This window comes from Pleurodeles waltl, chromosome 4_1, assembly GCF_031143425.1.
Source record: "Pleurodeles waltl isolate 20211129_DDA chromosome 4_1, aPleWal1.hap1.20221129, whole genome shotgun sequence".
NCBI lineage: Eukaryota > Metazoa > Chordata > Amphibia > Caudata > Salamandridae > Pleurodeles > Pleurodeles waltl.
Window position 1 is genome coordinate 352,839,892 of NC_090442.1, and position 23,498 is coordinate 352,863,389.

General features: G+C 44.7%; 1 protein-coding gene across 2 annotated transcripts in view; it reads left to right on the plus strand.

Moving 5' to 3' along the window:
* Positions 1-23,498, plus strand: part of PIK3C2G (phosphatidylinositol-4-phosphate 3-kinase catalytic subunit type 2 gamma) — a 2,001,768-nt gene that overhangs the window by 1,729,350 nt on the left and 248,920 nt on the right. For both annotated transcript variants that reach the window (XM_069228485.1, XM_069228486.1), the window contains exons 27-28: positions 1,425-1,617; positions 13,965-14,086. In XM_069228485.1, coding sequence (XP_069084586.1) covers positions 1,425-1,617; positions 13,965-14,086 — 315 coding nt within the window. The remainder of the gene's footprint in view (positions 1-1,424; positions 1,618-13,964; positions 14,087-23,498) is intronic.

A 23,498-nucleotide genomic window follows, 5' to 3' on the forward strand; every position in this document is an offset into this window, starting at 1 on the left:
AGAATCATAACCAAGAATGTAGACACTGGAAGAGTCACAGGAGTCAGGATCACAGAATCAGCAGGAAGGCTTGCAAGACTAGAGTGCTGAAGGTTCCAGGCAACTCAGGAGGTGAGTGCAGGGAAGGTGCTTCTGCAGGACTGAAGTGAGGCCAAGTCCCTATTGAGGTTCAGTTGAGGTATTTATGCTGGATGGAGGGACTGGTCCATTAAGGCACATGCCTCATGTGGAAGAGTGGACCTTTCCAATGAACCTGGGGAAGAGCACATGTTACACAAAATGGATTTGACCTTTTTTCTGGTGGCAGGTGCCAGGGGCAGTTGGAAACAATTACCAGTTTAAGGGAGCCCAAGAGCATTATTGTAAAAGTCAACAGGTCAGGGTGGATACAGCTAATTGCCAGGGAAACATATGGTGCATCTACAGGTGCAAGACAGGACAACTAGCAAAAATACAGGAGGTTCAATGGTTCAAAAGATCTGGGAGGGGGAAATTAATTGCACCAGACAGAATGGTGCCCCAAGGGAAGGATTACATAAGCCCTGCGTGTAAAACACACAGCACAGAGGGCACAAGAAGCGGTCATGAGAGCGGGGGTTGTGATAATTCTGTTGCATAGGAAGGAAGAGTGCAAAAAGAGAAAAGGTGTGTGAACTAACCAGAAACCCTTATAAGCTTTTTTTATTTTATTTTTATTTCAGTGCAGTGGGACTCCCATCCTGATATACTTATTTTTGTAACTCCTTCCTGACCACCCTGAGTAAACCTTTAAACTGAAGTTTCTGAAAAGGCTGAAGAGAGTTACACCAAATATGAAAAACATGCTTTCCGAATAAATATCTAACATACTGCGAAATTTGGTGTAATTCCGTTTAGCTGTTTTTCTGTACTGCTTCCCAGAATTAACATGGGAAGATAATATTTTGGGGCCACCCCTTTTTCTCCGCTCCTGATGATATCTAGGAAGGAGCTGAGGTGGATGCAGTTTTTTGGGACATTTGGTTAAGATTTGTGACACTGCATCAGTTCTGAGCAAAACAAAAACAACTATGACGTAACTGTAACTAACTATAAAAGTAATTTGACACAACATGCTCTTCATTACTAATATGTATACTAACAGGGTTAAAATGAACTGGTACAACATCGTTCTTAATGACTGGCTCGAAGAGTATACATAATCACCAAGTTTTGGCAAAGCCAATCAGTCGAGATGTAATACAGTGACATGTTCACTCCCGTGCTAAGACACGCTTGCAAAAATGCTTTTTGAAAGGATGCATTGCAGCCTTAAATCCGTACGTGTTGACTTTGCCAGTGCTTATCCTGTTATTGTGAGCCGACCTCTGTGCAGACAAACAAGGAGGGGGTACAATCGTGGAATTAGTTTCCAGGTACTAAATGCAAAATTTATGTCCCCCCAGAAAAATAAAGGAAAGCGTGGAGTGTTTCCCTGTCAAACTGAACAACATGATCCACATCCTGGCACAAATGTCGCTTTCAAACCCTGCCAAGTCTGCTTCACAGATTAATTCCCAGGAAACGTGTACTGTACAAGTTACTGACAGGTCAATTAGGAGAGCAACTGTTATACGGTTCAGCAAAACACACGAAAGAGTGAGTACAACGTAATTAATCTTCATCTTAAAAAGTTTTACTTTGCTGGCAACATTCTACACTTAAATGTTGTCCGTGTTTACTCTGTCTAACATGTTCATAGTTTAATAAAGTCAAGTGTTAAATAACGACTATTGCGTGTACAGTAAACCTCCTAGTCCACATTAAAAAAAGTTATTGTCATAAGAGGAAAGTTTTTTTTATGTTCATTGACAAACCAGTGTTGTGCATTCGCTTATCCATGGTCGCTTTCGGATCTCCATGTTCCATTGCAGTTAAGCAGGTGGTGGCTCCTTTCGGTAATAAAATGTTGTCGATTCCACGTTTATTAAAAGTCGAAGTAAACAATAATAGCAAAAATTGCTCCTGGAGAGCGCAGGGTTGTAGATGAAGCCTGTACTTTCTAGTAACATACAAAATATTGCGTAACATAACTGATAACACTACTAGTTAAAAAACAAAAAAAGACTTCACAATCTGCTTCTTACAATGCTGGCTCACAACATGATTCTAACCTCTATACGTGTCTCCCAAGGGGTACTGTCTGTAATCTCTTCACAGGCTACTGAAGCACTCACTGCATATTGTAAGGTGCCTGAAGGGCCGCGCCCAGCCCGCACTGAAGAAACACACATGCACTCGGTGTCAAGTCTTCAGGGAAACTGCGTCAGCGCAGCCCCTACTTTATTTAACCACCTCGGTTCCGCGTTCCGTCCAGACACGCAGAACTGGCTACAAATAATAGGAGAGGCCGGGTGGCTCTCTACATCCCTCCCATGTTTTACTTCACACAGAAGAGAGGAGAAACAGACCAGAAAACAAAGAACGCAAAAGGATACATGCAAACACAAAAATGTCAAAACACAATTAAGATGAATACAGCGCCTGAGGGCGAAACTTTTCTGGTGGGCAAACAGCGAGGACCCAACGCAGCTTCCTATGGACCCAGCTTACATACTAAGTCTCGGAGCTGACTGTTTGGCACCGGATTGGGGTGCAGATGATAACGTCCACCCCTAAGCAATGATCCTTCGGGGACAGCGTTTTCACCCGGAGGGTGTCGGGCACTTGGCGTCACCACGGGAGCGTCCCCTCTCCATGCCTCTTCAGCAGTGGGCTCCAACGTGGAGTCGTCGACCTATTCGTCCTCCCCAGTCATGACTGGAATCCCTGCTCTCTTGAAGTGTGATACATTTCTTGTGACCCTCTGACTGCCTCGAGCGGCTGTCACCATGGCACCCCTCACACTGACAACCTGCCAGGGCTCGGGCTCAAATGGAGGCTGGAATTTCCCTCCTGGCTGGCGATTCTTCACCACCACTTTGTCTCCTTTCTGAAAACCTCTGTTCTGCCTTCGCCGTCGCTCAGTGGCTTTACGATTAGTACATTCTCTGCCTTGCTGAGTGGGTTCAACATCCAGCTCGGGTGCGGTCCACTGAGGACCAGACGGAATGCAATCCCGAGGTGGGACTTTAAACATCAGTGTGGCCGGGGCACACCCTGTAGTACTGTGAGGGGTCTGGCGATAAGCACTCAAAAACTCTTGTAGACATTTCTCACTGTCTTCTCTTTGTTCCACACCTATTCTGAGGGCTCGGTTTAGAGTTCGCATAAACCTTTCGACATCCCCATTAGCCTGCGGCCAGTAGGCCATAACCCTGCGATGACGTATGGCCACACCTTCAAGGTAAGACCGAAACTCCTGTCCATGGAAAGGCAGGCCATTGTCTGTTCTGACTTCGTCAGGGAGGCCAAACATAGCAAACGTTTTCTGAAGTACCGGCCTCACATTCTCAAATGCCGTGGAAGACACGGCATCCACAACGGGGAACTTTGTGCAAAAGTCAATGATGGCGACCGTCAGCCGCCCATCCGGGAAGCTCCCAAAGTCCATACTCACTTTTGTCCATGGCTTCACACTAGCCGGCTCCGTGACCACGGGACAACAGGGTGGTTCCCCTGAGGTGATTACACAGGAATGACACTTTCCCACCAGTTCGTCCACCTGACGGTCCATGCTGGGGAACCATACCTTGGCCCGCAATCTTGCCTTAGTCTTTGCAGCGCCTTGATGGCCTTGATGTGCTAGCTCCACTACTTTGGCCCACAAACTCTGAGGCAGCACAATTCTCCTTCATCGCAGAACCAGGCCTTGTCCATCCGTGGACAATTCATCTCGCACCCTCCACATCCCTTGCATCGCTGCTTTGCACTCATGATTGGCCACTTTAGTTTTTTCCAGGAACAGCTTCCATTTCTTGTGATCAAGTGCTTCTTTGACCTGGTTGAGTGTTGCATCCACCTTGGAGGCGTCCACAATGTCTCCTATACTCAGGGCATTGGGGCATGCCGATTGCACCAACATGTTGACAAATATTTCTGTACTCTCCTCATCTTTCTCTTGAGAGTCATCGATCGTTGTTAGGGACGGGTGGCGACACAAATAATCCGCTGGGTTGTTCACTCCCGGCCGATAGACGACGGTAAACCGGTAAGGTTGCAACAGAACAGTCCACCGTTCTATACGCGGGGGTGCCAGACGAGGACAGCCGGCAAACAGTGCGACTAGAGGCTTGTGATCCGTCACCACCCAAAATTCTTGGCCATACAGGAAGAAGTGAAAATGTTTGCACGCCCACCGAATCGCCAAAGCCTCCCGTTCTATTTGGGCATATCATGTTTCAACCGAAGATAATGCTCTGCTGGCATATGCAACCGGAACCCACTCCTGCGGGTTTTGCTCCTGTAGAAGAACAGCGCCCAGCCCTACTGGACTTGCATCTACCACCACCTGAGTTCGTCGGTGAGGGTCAAAGTATGCCATTGTTGACTTGTCTAGTAGCGATGTTTTGATGTCGGCAAGCCCTTCTACCTTCTCGATCACTCCTTGATCTTCAAACAGCTGTAGTTCCCTTTCCACGGCTGGGCGTAGGTGAAACGGAACGCGTCGGTGTCTGATGGCAACAGGTGTAACCCTGTGATCTATGTGTAGCTTGACACTTTTACCTTTGAGTCGCCCCAGGCCTTCAAAGAGCTGCGGAAACTCATTAACTAAGGGTTCAGTATATGAGAGTCATATACTTGTTGCGCGAAAAATACTAACTCAAGTTCTTCCGCGGTGTGGCACCCCAACAGAGTACCTCGGTCTCCAGCCACCACGTAGAACCTTGCCAGTGCTGACACCTGCCCGCTGGACACTGACACCTCCACCGTCCCCCTCAGAGGAAGCAGTTCTCTGCCCCCATACTTGTAAATTTTAGTGGTAGTTGGGGAAAGCAATGGTGCTGGGGTCAGCTGTCTGAACAGAGTCTCATCCATCACATTCACTGATGCTCCTGTGTCTATGAGCACTGTCGCCGATTTGCCGTTGATTTGGACATTGCTCATGGGTGGAGGTTGCTTTTTCTGTTGACTCCCACTGGTGAACGAGATGACAAAGATGTCTTTGTCTTCATCCTCTTCAAAGACTAGAGTTCTCTGAGCCATAGTCTCACCAGAATCATCAGCCTCTGTGGTCACACTTCTGACCTTGGTGTCTCTTCCTTTCTGGTTTCCTTGCCAGCCTTTGCCAGACCTGCACATTCTCGCAAAATGGTTATCTTTGCCACATTTGTCACATGTTTTTTCTTTCGCGGGGCACACCATGGGTGGTTTGTGATCATACCCACAGCTTTGGCAGGTGCGTGCGTTTTGTCTGCCAAAGTTCACTCTTCGTCCTGATGGTTGACGAGTTTGGATGGCATTTACCTGCTCTTCTTTCACCTGGACCGGGTGTGCGGTTGACGCAGCTGCTAGGGATTGTCCCCTTACTGCCGCCATGGCATCCGCTCTCACCGCTGATAGCTCGTGTGAACGCGCTAACACCAAAATGTCATCGAGGGGCATACCCTGCTGGTGTAGGATGAGCTTCCTTAGTGCATTCGAACGGCATCCTTGAATGATCTGTGCTCTGATCTCCTCTTGTTGATTCAGGCCTACGCACAAGCTTGCTAGTTTCCTTAATCGGGCGTAGAACATGTCCATTGACTCAACATCAGTTTGTTAAGCCTGCCAAAGTTTGAAACGCTCAAAGTCTGAATTTAGTTGTGGGTCAAAATGCTTGTTCAGAGCTTCCACTGCCGCATTGAAGTCCAACTTATCGCCAGTGTTGGGGAGTGCATCAAACAATTCTTGCAGCTCATCTCCTCCCATTATCAGCATGAGAACTCTGCGCACGGCTCCGTCTGACTCTCTCGTGGCGCAGAAGTAATTTTCTAATCGCTTTAGCCATAGGCACCATCTTGGCGAGGCTGTGGCCGGGTCAATCAGTTGGCTGAATGGTGTCTGTGCCATTACTGATGAGTGGGCACTGGGGCCTGCTTGCACAGGCCCCTGGGGGTTTTCCTGTGGTGGGGCGCTCATGGTGTGCTTATGCTCCTTATGGCGGTACTTTTGCCAATATCTCTGTATATGTTTTTTTTTTTTCTACTGGGGCTGCACTTGCTTGTTGATGTTCTCTTTCTTATTACTATTTATTTATTTCTTTTTTCCACCTTTTTTTCTTTCTTTTGCATATAAGTTTTTTCTCTTTTTTGTTTGTTTTCCTCTCTCTCTCTCTCTGCTGATAGTTCTATTACTTTTTTTTTTCTTTTTCAGGGCCTCCTGCCCTCCTTTCTCACTTGAGTGGGGCTCCTGTGCTGTGTTCCCCTCCCTGGGAAGCACAGCCCGAGCGGCGTGCTGCCTGGAGGTGGGGGTGTGCGTGTGACGAACCGCACACGCCCCACATGGTCCTGCCGGACAGGAGCGCTGCCTCCGGTCCTGTTTCCAACGTGAGGTCGCCTGCAGCTTTCCTTTGCTGCGCGTGCGCGTTCTAGGCCACGGCAGCAGCCTGACGGAGCTCTGGGACTCAGAAGGTCCTTATCGGCAAAGAGGCGGGGCGCGCCTCACAGACTGGAGCGCAGCACGCCACTTGCCTGTTAGGCCCAGATGCTGCCGACAACGGGGCGCAGAGTCACAGCCCCAGTCTCCTTCCGTTTTACGCCGACTCCGGATCTGGACACGACGCGGGGTTACTGATGGCCCGCTCGTCGCCACTGTAAGGTGCCTGAAGGGCCGCGCCCAGCCCGCACTGAAGAAACACACGTGCACTCGGTGTCAAGTCTTCAGGGAAACTGCATCAGCGCAGCCCCTACTTTATTTAACCACCTTGGTTCCGCGTTCCGTCCGGACACACAGAACTGGCTACAAATAATAGGAGAGGCCGGGTGGCTCTCTACACATATGAGGGTAAACATGAACACATTTACCCACCTATGCCAGCCATTGTTTCTCACAGCGTACAAAATTATGGTTTTTAAATCCTTTCAAATCTGAAGATTCTGAAAAGAAAGTAGATGGAGTGTAAATTAAAATTAATTGGTGTATTATAATATAATTTAGATATTTCCATAGCCTGGCCAGCTATAAACATACAATGTGTCAACAACAATAGAAAACCCAATGATAAATGGATTTAACGTGTCCAGAAAAGCCCAATCTGCCTCTCTGTAAGTATGCTCATCTTCACTCCTAAAGGACGTCCTACCTATGCTATGCCTGATATCAATGTAAACACCTTTGTTAGTGCTACTTTAGCTTGAAAGCCACTTTTAATGCAAAAGTCATGGTCATAAGCCTGGAATCTCCAGTGTTGTAACTGACCAAGGCCAATACAAAGTGTATCCTCTCATGATGAGAAGATAAACTTCTGGGCATTTCAGACTTGAGGGCCATTTTTGAGGACTTGGTAAGTCTAAGGTTTGCAGCAGTGTGATGGCTTCTGCCGAATCTTTAGCTGCGAGGTCCTTAGGGAGAGCGCTCCAACCCCAACATGAGGGGTTGTGATCATGACTGCTCCAATGATAATAGTAAACTTGTCACTTATGAGATAAGGATATTGATCACTTATGTTTAACAAATTCCCTGTAGATTAGATTTTAAGTGCTGATTAGTGCACTGTAAAACGTATGTTCGTTGGAAGCTAACGTGCTGGATGAGAGTCGTGTCTTAATAAAGAGAGGCACCTTCGATTGTTTCCTTAATGTGCCATTTTATTATGAGTTATGAGACAGTTAAGTTTAACATTCTTCCATTATTATATAGGTTTATTATAAACTCCTGTTCAGCAGGCTGCACTTTTATTTAGCTAGATTCCAACGAGTTTCGGGGCACGCTGTCCCATCATCAGGGGATGCCTATCATGCAGTTGACACTCTAGACGTAGTGACACAGCAAAAGAAACAACATATTTAACTCTTCGTCTCTTGAAACACAATACCTTACACACATACATCCCTTCTGGTGTTTGTTTCCAAACGTGTGTAGCCTATAGCTCTTAAAAGACGCACAAGGATGTCTTCTTTCCCCAGTCCTCTTGCTACTGGCCCTTAAGCCCCCAGCAGCGGCAAAAAACAACTCGCCACTGGTCATTGGAGTAGATAAACCATGAAAACAAGGTAAATATTTCCTACACGCCCCAAGAAATCTCTCCCTGCAATATTCTCATTGATAGATGACTTTTCCCAGTTACCTTTTTACAAAATAAATTCGAACAAAGGTGAGGTCTTGCATATCTTTTGGTACACAACAAGGACTAGAATATATGGATATGACATAAAATGAGTACCTAGGGGGTTAGCAGCATAAAAGTGCCAAATAGGGATATCGGGGTGTGCCCGACCCAGACAGAGTCAAATGTATATGCCAAGCATGTGCCAGCTACAGGGACCTCATTGGGCCCACTAAACCAAAGTATCTTAAAATCCTAGTGCGGGAGTGCTAGACCTGGCATACTTGGTGTAGTTTCCTCCCTGACTTTTTGCCTTCAGACTTCCTGTTTTGCTGACTTCGTTTTTGCTGATCTTAGACTTTTGCACACTTAACTGCTGCTAACCAGTGCTGAAGTGCTTGTGCTTCTTCTCTAAAACTTGGTAACGTTGTTTTATCCCCAATTGGCATATTTAATTTACTTAAGTCCCTACTGAAGTGCACTACCTGTGCCCAGGGCCCCATAAAATATGTTACTAGGGGGCCTGCAGCACTGATTGTGCCACCCACTTAAGTAGTCCTGGAAACATGTCTCAGGCCTGCCATTGCAGGGCCTGTGTGTGCAATTTAAAATGCCAACTCGACCTGGCCAAAATAATCCCTTTGCCAGGCCAAAACCTTCCTTTTTAATACATATACATCACTCCTAAATTTGGTCCTAGGCAGCTCCAAGGGCAGGGCGCAGTGTGTTCACAAAGTTGGACATTCACTTTTAGAAAAGTAGAAATGCCAACAAGGGACTCTTTTATGGTAGATTTCTTGTGTAATTAATTTTAAAAAATATATCAAGATGTCCAAAAGTAACATGCCAAATAAATTCAGCACAATACTTAGTATGCTAATAAGACAAAATTAGAACAGCAGGTGTAAAATTGCAAAACAAAATAAATATATATTTGTCAAACAAATTACGATTCTAGGGGCACATTTTTGAATGTCCAACACACACCAGTCCTTCTCAACATTACAACACTAGAGGGGTCTTGTTACTTCATTTTGAATTTCAAGTCATGAAGATGGTCTCACGGATGCATTCTACCAAGACCAAAATGCTGACTTACAATTCAACTCATAACTAACATGTTGCTGCTTTGGAAGATCTGGTTCATTATCAAGTTTGGGACCAAATTGTTGGATACTTTTTGGAGTGGCTTGAGCATACATGAACTTATGGTGTTGATGATTCTGATTGCCTATAATATTGTATGTTGCACATTGTCTATGTATGTTTAAAACTACATCTTCACCTGGACCCTGCCATCTGTGAGTCTGTCCTGCCGAGTGGTGCCACAACCTTCCTGGACCCTTGGAAGTGTGCCTAAGATGCTTGCTGCAGCTGAAATGATGTATCACTACTGCTGTGTGGATCAGAACTGGCGCATTGCCCATGTTTCGTGAGTCTGAACCAGCACATTAACCTCCCTGCATGGGTAAGAATTGATGCATCACCTCTCCAGCATGGGTGGACTCTGGAGCATTGTCTTCGAATTGCGATATCTCAGACCCAACACATCATCACTGTTGCATGGAGAACATCATCTCTTCTGTGCTACTGTGTGAGAAGAATCAACACATTGTAGCCACTGTGGGGATCAACACTGACACATCGCTTTAATCTGCTCCCTGCATCTTTAACATTGACTCAACCAGGATTAAGGTACTTCAGTTCAGCAGACCCAACTGGGTCCCTGTAGCCAGTTTGCACGCTATCGCAGTCAGCCTGAACCTTTGACTTTTGCCCTGCTCTGGCACAACCAGGTAGCCCTGTTTGATGCTTTTCGGTTCTAAGAGGTTTTCTACACTTTCTTCTGAAAAATTAATAACACAAGTTCTACTTATTGGATTTTTGTTGTTTTGGTCTTTTTTTATTTATTACATTAGGTTCTAATTTTCTAACCAGATGTGGTATGTTTTTGTGCTTTCTCAGTTTTACCGTTTGAAGTGTTGCACAAATATTTAACACATTGCCTCTTAAGTTAAGCCTGACTGCTCTGTGCCATGCTACCAGAGGGTGAGCACAGGTGAATGTAGGCTGACGTTGTGACTTACCCTGACTAGGCTTGTGGTTGCTAGTTCACCAGAGCTCACACCCTGGTTAACTAGTAATATTGCCTCTTAAATTAAGCCTGACTGCTCTGTGCCATGCTACCAGAGGGTGAGCACAGGTGAATGTAGGCTGATGTTGTGACTTACCCTGAATAGGCTTGTGGTTGCTGGTTCACAAGAGCTCACACCCTGGTTAACTAGTAACCCAGCGCTGCGTTGCATCCGAACCACACTGTTCCTTTGTGACCTTTTCATAATTGCAATTCAAAATTTGACGTTGCATAAGTTGTAATTGTATATTGTGATTTCAGAGACATCAAAATAAAAAAAAATCATCTCTTCCGGATTGTGAACTGCGCTTCTAAGATGTAATAATGTAATCCCAATGTTATCCTATTTACGAATTAGACCTATTTGAGAAATAGACCTTCCTGTAGTGACCTTGCTGTAATGAAAACCAACTTTGGAGTTTTTCACTTCTAGGACACGTAAAACTAGTAAAAAGTACATGTCCTATTTTTTACATACATTGCACTCGGCCCTGTGGGCTGTGCAGAACCTACCCTTAATGTTGACTTTTATGGATTAAAAAGAAAGGTCCGGGCCTTGCAAAAGGCTGATTTTGCAAGGTTGACATTGTAGTGTAAAACAGCACACACAGGTTTCAAAGTGGCAGGCCTGAGTCATGGTTAAAGGGATACTTAAGTGGATGGCACAACCAATGTTGCAGGCCCGGGAAATAACACCTAATTTAGAGGCCCTGTGCACATGTAATTCACTTTACTAGGGACTTTTAGGTAAATTAAATATGCCATGTTTAGAGGCGAGAACACAAACACTTTAGCACTGTTTAGCAGTGGTAAAGTGCACCGAGTCCTAGAGCCAGAAAAACAAAGTTGGAAAAACTAAGAGGGGACATGCAAAATGTTTGGGTGTGACCCTGGAGTAAGGGCCAGGTCCAACAATCTCCATGCCCTTTTGTGCCTAAATGGATAAAAAAAAATCAAGGAAAAAATGTGCTCTGTATAAAACAAGAGAAGACTGACCTATTGTTAGACCTGTCAGACATAGGGTGGTAAATTCCCAAACTTGCCTTACCCCTCCTGTTTTTGCTGTTATGTTTTTTTTAACCTCAGCCCTCAGAACTCAGTACACTTTACTACTGATGACCAGTGTCAAAGTGCTTGTGCAGCCTCCTTTGTACATGGTAAAATCAGCTTATTCCCAATTGGCACATGTAATATTTCTGTAAGTCCCTAGTGAAGTGGCAAAACCTGTACCCAGGGTCAGTAAATTAAATTCTGCTAGTAGGCCTGCAGCACTTAATGTGCCACCTACTTACATAGCCTTGTCAAACATGTCTCAGTCATGCCATTGCAGCCTAGGTGTGCAATTTTAAACTGTCATTTCGACTTGGCAACATACACCTTTTGCCAGACCTAAACCCTACTTTTCAAAACATCTAGGTCATGCCTAGGCTAGGCCCTTAACAGCCCATGTAGCAGGCTGTAATGTATACAAAAAGCTAAACATGACCTGGTATTGAAAAACTCTTAACTTTGTTTTTCACTACTGCAAGACCTGCATGTCCCACAGGATAGCTTTGGGTTACCTTATTACATTTAATAAATGATAACTTTCATTTGGGACCAAGCATGGAGTAGGAATGTCAAGATTTGTCTCTAAAGGATTGCAATTTAAAACCCTAAGCCTGTAACCTAGGTCACATAACTAGGTGTAGCTGGCAGTTGGTCTTTGTTTATTGCTCCCTGACAGTAAGACAAAGTGGGAATAGGTGTTGGCAGGATGGGCCATCTCTAACTTGATAGGAGGGAAGTCCTGTAACCTACCACACTTGCACATCACAAAGTCTCTGCACACAAAAGGGTTTGACACTAGTCTTTTGTGCCCCCAAACAAGTGGGTCCAGGGAGGGAGGCAGGAAAGTCCAGACACCTCTGTTGAAGGAGAACGTTAGTTGCTTCTCCGACTTTACAGTGGCCACCAAGTATCAGTAGTGGATCCTCAGACCCGACCCTTCACCTGTGGAAGACTCAGATGGAGGACTGCTGTGCTGTTTTGCTGCAAGAAGTACTGCTACTCTGCTACCCTGCTTGCTGAGTGAAAGGACCGGACCTGCATCTTGAACCCAGGACCACGAGAGTGAGTCCAAGGGCTAGTTGTTTGGCCTCCTGATCAGAGCTTCAGGGACAGAAAAGGCTCAAACCACCTTGAACCCTGCACCCGGTCTCTGCCTGCTGTGAGTCTTGCCCCCCAAGTGGTGCCACCCCAGTTCCTGGGCCCTTGGAAGTGGGCCTGAACGTAAAAGTCGAGCCCAGCTGTGGTCTTTTGAACCAAACTAATGTTTGCAATGCATCTCCTCACAGCTACGCTTCTAATCACCACTGTGCTAGGCATCCCGACACAGAACCCCACAACTCTTCAGAACTACCAATGTGCGATGCCTCCTTGATGCAGGGCCTCATATCGCAGTTCTTCAGAATCGCAACTGCGCAATGCATCCTCAATGCAAGGCCTCACATCATAGCCCCATAGCTCCTCACAACAGCTACTGCGCAACACATTCTCAACGAAGGACCTCGCATCACAGCTTTCAGATCATCAGAACTGCTGATTTTTTATGCATCCTTACTGAGGGATCTCGCAGTGCTCTGCAACCAGGATTTAATGTCTTTTGTTCTGTGGGATCACTTGGACCCTCTATCCAGCCCACACTCCATTGTGGTCAGCCTAAACTTATGTCTTTTTCCCATTCGGGCACGACCAGATAGCCAAAGCTGATGCTTTTTGCTTTTAAGCATCATACTGATTGAATTTTTGTCATTTTCATGTCAAATAGTGTATTAAATTCGACTCTATTTTCCTAAGTTGGTGTGGGATTTTCTTGTCTTGTATTTTCACGTTATTACTGTTTGAAGTGCAGCATAAATACTCTACACATTGCCCCCAAAATTAAGCCTGACTGTTTTTGTGCCAAACTACCTGAGGGTTAGGTATAGGTTATTATATGGGATGCTTGTCGTTCCCCCTGACAAGAAATGTGGTTGCTGCTTGGGTAGGGATTCACTCCACCTCAACCATTAACCCAATTTCTCACACCTATTTATTAAACCTAATAGCTGTAGTAGAATGACAATGAATCTGTTTTTTATCACAGGTCCTTTTTATGTTTTTATCAGAATGCTTTCTAAGGCAGTGCTTCTTAACCTCTACCTTTAAAATATAGGCAGATCAAAAGCTGGCAGCTGGACTGTTTGTAGAAGAAGTGGGAACAAATCTGGAAGCTTTGTGGAGCAAGCAGCAAGTCAAAAGCACAATTGCACCATGACAAGCAGTTTAACCAGTTCCCTTATATACAGTGAGATAGACACTATGTTTGGGGTATGGACAGATAACCTGAGTCCTCATGATGAGTGGCTCAACCCTGTTAAGGTAAAAACGTTTATAATATAGAATAGTGACTGTATGTTGAATGTTGAAAAAAAAATCACTTCCTAAAATAATGTACAATATGCAAAGAACTTGCAGATACTTTCAGTTATAGAGGACTCTTTCAGATAACCAAGATAATGAAGAGAAATAGAGGCAAGGGTTTCATAGTAAAAAGGTTACTTTTGAATTTATGACTGCACCACTGGTGTTTCTGTTTCTTTGATTTAGCATTTTAGTAGATTTAAGGAAATGTATACTATCACATTTTCTTTTATCTTTCTTTAGCTTTATTTGGTGCAAGTCTTAAGAAGCAATGGGGCAGTGTCCCTAACCGAAAAGACATTCACCCAGTTCCTAGAGCTACAAAGCCAGTTACATTATCAATTTCCAGGACTCGTTCTTCCAGTGTAAGTTATGTTCTTTTCTTTGAATGTATTATTTTGCTTTCAGTTAGAATTATATTGCTCAAAATTAGGTAATTGTAACTTAGAAAAGTATGATGAAAAATGTAACATTTTTGATTTTAGTTTTTAAAATCACTTTCTGTAATGTATCCTACCATATAGGCAATAGAGCCCTTTTCAGCCTGCAACATGATTAGAATAAACAGGGAGTGAAACAGCAACATCACTTTGGGGTGCTGTAAAAGAGAGAGAACTATATCCCCAGGATCTGGATGTAAATCTCAGAATTCACTTCTCATCTCACTGTAACATCTACCTCAAGGAAGGTCACAATGCCCTCCATACCACCCTGTGCCCAATCCACTGTGACCCTGTGTTTCTTTCCTCCTTAGTCATGGCCATCAGTATTTAGTGCCAATAAAGATCGAGAAAGGCATTACGAGTGCACTGAGTTGAAGTCCAGTGTTCCCTTCCTGTCTCACTCCCACCTTTTAATAATCACTTCCATTGTTCTTGATCCACCATTTCACCTAGGAGAGATATATTCATAAGAATTGAGCTGTGTTTTTACAAGATGATATACTTTAGCCTACAGACATTCTGTGTTTATGTCCACATCTTTCGGTCTATCCAAATCATGCAGTTCAGTACCTGGTGTCAGCCTCCACCCTTCACCATTGTTGTGACTGGCAGGCTATTGTTGGGATCTTACTTGTGATTTTGAAAATAGACCCAATGAGGTGGTGTGCATTTTAGTAATGATGTTAGTCATTCCATAGGCTCCATCCTCTATCAGGTTGCACCTCCAACATCACTAGCTAGATTCACTTATACTTATAAATTGTGAAGACCTTTGGAAGCTGCATCTTCCAGAGCTGTTACTTAGAGTTGCACCATTGCCTATGGGACTGGACGGCACAGTGCTTTGGCAAGCTGTGCCTTCCATCGTAATGTACCTGAACACTCTTGAGTGGATCCAATAAAAGTCCTGTTCTTTGTGTTTTTTGGAAGTTGCATGTTTGTTAGAGTGGCTCCACAATGTTCATGAGGTACCCTCATACACTCCTGTTGATTTAGGGAGCCGTACCTTATGTTGGGATGCATCTCCATCATGTCTGGGTTGATCCTATAGTCTCTAAAGACTTTGAGACTCAGAGAATCCAAGAATCCATGTTGTCTGCAGAGTTTCACCTAAACACTTCCAGTTGAACTGTATAGATCCCTAATGTTTGACGCCTTGGAAATCTGTATCTTCCATTTACAAAACCACTACCTTGGGTGGTCTCGACAGGGTCTTAAATTTGGTTGTGTTGCATGAAATTAGATTTTTCCTTAAAAGATAAGAGGTGCCTGGCAGAGAAGGAAACAATTTGTTTATTCAAACATTACTGCCAGGAGAGCAGTTACAGAATCAGGTCTGAGGACTATCTCTCAGAGTACTTTAGCTCAGAGCATATTTTATACCATTCTCGGGGACCATAAAACTATAAAATGAGAACAGCTGTCCTGGAATCATGAGCATACATTCCAAAGAGAGAATGCAGGTGGTCCTCGACCTGGCATGGATACAAATGTAGGCCAGTGAGTTCTTGTCCAGATGTCCTGCCTGAAGGGCACATGGTCAACTAATGTTCTGTGTGTGTTGCATCCTAATTGGCTAGGTGTACCTAACTACATGTGGTGTCTAACTTTATGGTGTTTTGGAATGTCTTTGTCCACCTGGCCATGTGTGCTTAAGGGGGCCAATCTCCTGGGACTATTGTAGTGCAGCTGCCTATCTGTGGAATCTTTATCTAAGTTGCCCTGTGCGCATGTTTGGCTGTTGGCTAAATGTTTTCCCACCTGGGACCTGTCAGTCATTAACCTTCAGGTCTGGTTCGCAGAGCCTGCCTGACCAAATACCTTTGTGATGGGGTCTACAGAGAGTTCAAAATGTGGGACTTTAACTGCGGCAATGCAATTTCGTTTGAGTATGAAAATGTATTGTTCATATACAAGGATGACTTATTATTGTGTGCATCAATGATGGTTTTGGAGAAGTTGTTACTTCTGGAACATTGCCTTTGCAGCCCTCCTTGGTGGATCCAATTGGCTTTTTAGAAGCTGTATCTTCCATAGGGTCATATCTCTGTTTCTCCTGGATTTTGCACACCATGTATTCTTAATCCAACGAGTAAAATATGCTGTTTCATCTCATTCCATTATGCCACTTAGTAAACAGAATCAAATAAACCCCCTCTCAAAGCTCTATTATGCCCTCACTCTTCACAGAGGTTACTTACACTCCAAACCATTCCTCCTCCCATGCAGTCACTCACACATCTACCTTCACAACACTAACCTAACTACCTTTCGCTTTCACATACTCAACCTAGCTCCATCTCATTACCTTCTAAACATCTCATGCTAATACTCTCCTCTAGTTTTTACTTCCTCTCCTAGTCTATCCTCTCTTGTCTGCCCCACTTTTCCTCTCATTACCTTTTCAATTTCTACTACTTCCCAATCACTTTCATCATCACCTGAGACTAATTAAATCCTCCTGGCGTTTGTCCTTTTTTCCCAACTTCTATCTTTCCTTATACATGCACACTGCCACATATCCCACTTACCGACAATCTCTGCTTTCAAATCTCTCCATCACAGATCCTCCACTTACATACTGCATCCTTCAACCTTTGCAGTAATCTAGTAATGATGAAAAAGAAAACACTTTACTATAACCAAATGTATGCTCGTCCTGAGGGAACCTTATTGCCCCAGCCTATCCTTAATGCCTTTCCAGTCCTTCCCACCCCAATCTACTCTTCACACCCCTACCCTCTTACTGCTTTCGTAGTTCTCCTCAACCTTCTCAAATCTGACCACAGGCACCACTCACCTGCCCCTGAGCTCTCTCCCTCCATTTACCAATAAGCATAACCCACTCTCAGATGTAACATGGCTCCTTAGTAAAGGGCTCCTGCTAGACATGGCATTACCCGGCAAACATCCTGACAAAGAGAGGTGTGCTTGCCTCGTCTCACAATTTGATGACTTTGGGTGACCAACAGTCAGCACTGACTATACACCACAGGGCAGTGTAAGAAGATACATGCTTGTCGCTGACTTGAGGCCCGTCCCTGCCATGAGGGGTGGAGGTTGAGTAAAGAGACAGCACACAAGCCCCTTGTCGAACAGGGTCTGCTGGAGGGGAGTTGACTGACCCAAGCCCTTGGTGAGCAGATGGCTCAGGTATCCACCAATCATGATGCCCCGGACTGGGTGAGTAGCTGAATATGCTGGAATGTATAAGTGACAGAGGCCTACTGAAGCCAGTTGGTAGGACAATATTATCTGGATAGTGGCTCGGAATATGTCTTGTGGCCAGTCACTATTGTACTGATGGTATCCGTGTTCCTAGCTCCGTGGTGAAGGGATCATGCAGGCCCACAGCAACAGACTATCTTTATGTGACATGCTTGTCATGTGGAACAGGTAAGGAGCCTAGGAGCTGCCATAATCTGATAACTAACCAGTATATGTATTATCAAGGGAATCCCATACAACTGATGAGATGAAGCAACACTGACTGTGAATGCACGAGGGGAAGGGGCACATGATCCTTGGGCATGATTTGCCACCTGTGGGATGGATCTGGATTGCCATATACAGAATATACTACAGACAGGCTGCACATACATTTTAACAAACACACTTGCTCCCATCCTCCCCCTCATAGTCACTGTGGGAACCATTGTGGGGGGAAAAGAGGAACCCCAGGCAAATGACCAAACTAGAAAAATATGCCTTTCGGAATGAGACAAAAATGGCTGTGGGACCATCGACAGGTCAAACTGATGATGGATACCATGGAAGCCTTCCTCGAGGATCTGATGCAGGCAATCAGGCATGATAGTGCATTTCTGAAAAAGGAAATTAGATACCGTTACCCTAGATGTTACCATGATATGTGCTGAGATCAAAAAGGTCTCTGCCAGACTGACAGGCATGGAGCAAATGCTAAAAGAACACACAGGCTCATTAAAAACTATTCAAAAGAGGTCAAGCACCTCTAGGAGTCAACACACGGATTGTACCCCAAGGCTGAAGATGGGGAACAAAGGTTGCATCGCAATAATATTCAGTTGGTGGGTCTGCTTGAACAGTGAGAAGGTGATGGCCTAGAATGCTTCCTGAAAGACTTTCACAGAGACATAATATGCCCAGAGGACCACTGCTCTTTTTGTAATCAAGAAATTACTTTGGGTGCTTGGGACACCACCCAAACTGGGAGCCAGAGCTAGATCCCTCATAGCTAAAATATTCAACTTTTGTGACCATGAAACAATTCTTAGAACAGCAAGAAAAAAAGCTCCCTTCAGCATGAAACCAAATTGTAACAGTATTCCTGGATTATAGACAAGAGATACAAATGAAGTAATGATCCCGTGGCAAGGTCAAGCTGGAACAGAAAGCGTTATATACAGTGCATGTTGCTTTTTGTCCAAAAAATGGAAAATGTCTCAGAGGGGTGTTCTCGATTTAAAAAAAAATAATAATAATTTAAAAAAATAATAATTATTACTAAAGACAGCTTTGGACTGGTTGGAAGGATGTATACCAGCATAACATAAGAGACTCGCGGGAGATCACTTGATGGACCAGGTCACCAACCAAATCAAGGGACAGAAGGATCAAGCAGGAGAACAGTAAATACTGGACTATGTGGTAGCAGCAACACCTGTGTTTGAGGAAGAGGAACAACAAGATCCTGGACCTGTTGCAGTAATTACAGAATGTATTGGGCTGAAAGGTTATACATAACCGAGGGGGGTTGATTCTCAAACACACCCATTTAGTACTACTCTCACCAATGTAAGTGGACAAGAAACAATGAAGTGCTCCTGAGGCAACCAAAGTTTAAGGTTTGAAGAGGTTCTTAGGGGGGTGGCAGATGCCTCAAACTTTGGGTTTGTGACCATTTCAAGGCTGCAGCCTGAGGCAATTGGGTGGAGGGAAACTTGTAGGGAATTGGGTAACTTTTGCGTTACATAGGTTATACACCAGATATTTTGAGAGGTGAGTAACATGGATGCAACCATGGATACCTGAACAAGTGGTTACACTAATTCTGCCCCCATGAACTGTCCACCCCAGGTGAATCAAAAGAAGCAAGGGAAACAGTTAAGATTAAGGGACACCACAGCTGAACCTCTGATTCTGCATTTCTGTGACCCTCCTCACTCCTCCAACCTCCCCCAACAGATTATGATGTTAATGACCTCCTTACTCAGATGACTGACAATTTAAACAATATTTTATTCACTAGCCTTCTTCCAGTTCTTGCTAACTTGAGTACCATTGAAGCAAGCTGTAAGAGGCAATGAAGTTTGGAGCCAAAACACACAGGGGGGATAACCCCAATCCATCTTTATAACTATGGCCATAAAGACAACTTAGATGGAAAGCAAAAGACCTCCTCACATTTTTGTACGCTTTGCCGCCAAATTCAGCCTGAACACTACTTGAGGCGTCATCAGCCGATCACCACCCAAGCCCTCCCACCACCCTGTTCATTTGGCTGCCCACCAAAATTTGCCAATTTCAATTTCTATCAGGGGAAGCTCATTGGTGTGCTATTGTACGAAGCTAGCCCTCTATGTAGTGTGCAAAACTAGGCATACTGTTCAGGGGGTCCAGACAACTACACATTGGTTTACAGAGGTAAAAACTAGACCCCCTAATGCTCTAATTATGGCAGCTTCGTCGAGCATTTATGCTAATCTTGGAGAATTGCAAAACATTTGTTGTACCCACAGTATCAATAAATGAGTCCACACACTCAAAAGAATAACACAAGACCAATTTACAACAATATTTCAGATTTTTATAAAGAAAATTATGGACAAGATCATCAAAATTGAATAAATATTTTTAAGTTATGAAGTATTAAAGTTTAATACATTTTTTTATTTTTGTGCGTAATTACACACCATAGGAATCAATGGAGAAATATTTGTAACTGTCATTCAGGCAATGCGTTTACCAGTGTGTCTCATTTTGCAGGTATGTTGAGGTCGTCGATGGGTACGCTGAAGCAGCTGGAGAAATTTGGGAGACTCCTGGATCCAACGGGAGCAGCTGCAGAAAGTCAATGGAGCTTGTGCCAGGCCGCAGCAGGGGGACCACTTGGAAAAGCACTGCACAGGTAGACTTAAATGTAAGTGCAGTGGGTCCCCTTGGGGTGTTGAGGTCGAAAGGGGTGGGGGACCCTTAGGGCACAGCTAGATCTTTGGTGCAGAGCACAGGGAGGCCGGGTGCAGGGCGAATCAGTTAGCCAGGAGCTGTGCATAAAGGTGCCCTTGGACGCAGGAGGTAGGTTGCTTGCAGGTCAGCAGGAGCACTCTGGTGGGAGGTCCAGGTGGTTACTCAACTGGGGATTCCTCCTGGTCCTTTTTCAGTCCAGAATGGACTATTCTTCTGAGTGTCCACCATGAGGTGACTAGTACATAGGGCTATTGCACAGTCTGGCCACTGGAGGGCGCTGTGCCACCAAACTTGGCACACACTCAGTGTTTCTCCTCGCGAACTGATGGACGGAGTTTGGTCTGGCTGCAGCATCCAGTTCCTTGGTCAGCAGCTGGTCAGTGAAGTGTCCTTCACTAGGTCTTTGGATCCTTTGTGTTGCAGAGTAATACCTTCACTCTGGAGGAAGATTGTTGGTTGTTTATAAAGAGTGGAGGTCCTCTGGGGATTTGTAGAGTCTGCCAAAAGTCCAAGTAACCCCTCAGCAGCAATTGTCGAGTCCTGGGTACAACAGACAGGGTTTGGTGCACCAGGACTTCAGTTCTTGAGCCTTAGTCTAGGAATGCCCAATAAATACTGTATTTAGGGGGCATTTTAGGTGTACCTAGTGGTGACCAATGAGTCTTAGGATGGCTACACCCACTAAATGACCACTTCCTGTGAGCAGAGGTTACTTCCCTACACCTGATTGGCTATTTTCCTTCCTTTCAAGATGGAGGAAAATGAAATGGAGAGGTCATCTCACATGCAACACCTTAGGGGGGGTGCAAGCTAGGGGTGGCTACTCCTCCTACGCTTTGTCTGGTTTCCCGTTGTTGCTCCTGCCAAAAGCGAGGTTTTGCAATAGGGGCAGCCATCTGCTGCTGACAGCAGGCCTGGGGCCGAGTTTCAAAGGTGGGGCCTTTGAAGTTCGCTAGCAGGGCAGTGCACATTCCTGAGGAGGATCCATAGAGCAGGATTTCTCACCCCAGGTATTCAGAATCTTGTATGGTAGTGGCAGGCTGGTTGTGACCGACCAGTAACCATGCCAGGGTAGTAATCTTTTTCAGGGGGCACCTCTAAAGTGACCCCTGGGTACATTTTGTAATAAATCCAATACTGGTACCGGTTTGGATTTATCATTCTGAGTTGTTTGATACCAAACAACCCAGGGTTCAGGGTAGCCACCATGTAGCTGTGAAACTCATACTGACCAGTATCCAATACATGCATTAAAAGGGCTGCCCTTTTCACTTAAAATGTTCCAAGTTTGGCAAGGACACAGCAGAGCATATTGCTCATGCAGCTATGCCCACACATACCATATAGTGCACCCTGCCTTAGGGCTGGAAGGCCACACAGAGGGGTGACATGCCTATAATACATGCAGTGTATGGTACACAGGTTGTGTGCCATGTCAAGTTAGTCTTTTAGGATTGCATCAGAACACTCAACCTGCAATGGCAGTGCTCTGTGCTTCTGGATGCATGGCACTAGAGGGCTGGCACAATTTACGCTGCTGCACTCAGGGACCTACCCCTAGTAACCCATGCCATGGGTACCTAAGTACCATTTACTAGAGAGTTATAGTGGCAGCTAAAGGTGTTGTCAATGCATCACAACAGTTTTAGGCAAAGCGATCTGGACCAGGGAACCTGGTTAGCAAGGGCCCTGGGCACTAACAACTTTGAGACTACAACACATACCAGCCAAAAAGTAGAGGCGCTAACCATGACAAAAGAGGCCTTTTCTCACAGATATATACCACCTCCCACCTGTCTCTATGTTATTAGCTTAGCCGATGTTCCTAGACTTTATCCCCCGGTGACTGAGTGTAGCGAACATTTAATGAAGAAGGGCATTCATTGGCTACTTTCCCATGTTTGTTGTAAAGCCTACCTGTTTCCTGACATTGTGTTTGCCCATAGGATGAAATGGGTGGGTCTTATGGGTAAGGAATATGAGGGGGATTGCATTAATATTAGGTTTGCCAACTAATTTGCTGCATGAGAATTGATATGATCATCCTACTTAGGGTTCCTTTGGAACCGTGATGTGAAGGTACTGCCTCTGAGTTATTTTTATATGGATTTGGGAATGAGGTGTGGGGTCTGGAGGGTATAGACTGCTTCTGAGTCTTCACAGGGTGTGTCCTGTTCCATGGCCACTAAAAATTATCTTTCTGCTCTGTCTGGGGAGTGTAGCACTGATTGACTTAAAAGCTATCTGTTGCTGCCTAAAGCCGAATTTGGCATTGAATCAATGTAACTGATAAGGTGCCCACCATGCCATCTGTCATTAACATGATCATGGAAGTTGACCACTGTTCCACTACAATGTCCCCTGTGGTATATTCCTTCCCTGAATAAAAGAGTATAGCTGCTGAGTTGGAACATATCTGAGCTTGAGGCAAAATTTCAAATGAAGAATTGGGCGATTTTTATTTCATCATATGACATTGTCATATTATATGAGACCTGGGCCCCTAGGGACATACTCTGTGATGGGTTCATATGTTTTCCACTCTTGTCACGTCTAAAGAGACGGGAATGGCTGTCACTGGGAAAGCTGTTTGGTTTAAAACCACTGCTTGCATTCTATCACCCATTCCCAGAAATAACAGGTTAATTCAGTTCCAAGTTAAATTGCCTAAAACTGATAGCCTTGTCCTCATTTATTTCTATAAAGAATTTTTTTCCACCAATGATAATCCTTTGCTTCCCTTTTTGAATTTATTGGTTACTTGGAATAGTCTTAGCTTCTCAGAAAATGGTCTGAACATGGCTCTTGCAGGGAACTTTAATGCAAAACTTGTGTTTGAGATGGAATGTTCAACAGGTCCAGAACTACATATTTTTAATCCCTATTTGTTGGCTTCCCTGGCTGGTATCAGGCACTGTAGAAGGTTGATTCTTTACCCCCATTTGCTTAGGTATCTTGTTTGAAATGTTGTGACACAGTGTCTATCAACTCCCACTTTTAACAGAGATCGTAATTGATTACCTCTTCCAGGAATTTCCTCACATATATTGTCGTTGATTGGTTCTCTCCAGTATCTATAGCAATCACAATTCTCTTTTGATCACTCTAGAATGCCCGGAGCATCACTTTCGGGACACTGCACTTGGGTTATGAATGTCCATCAGAG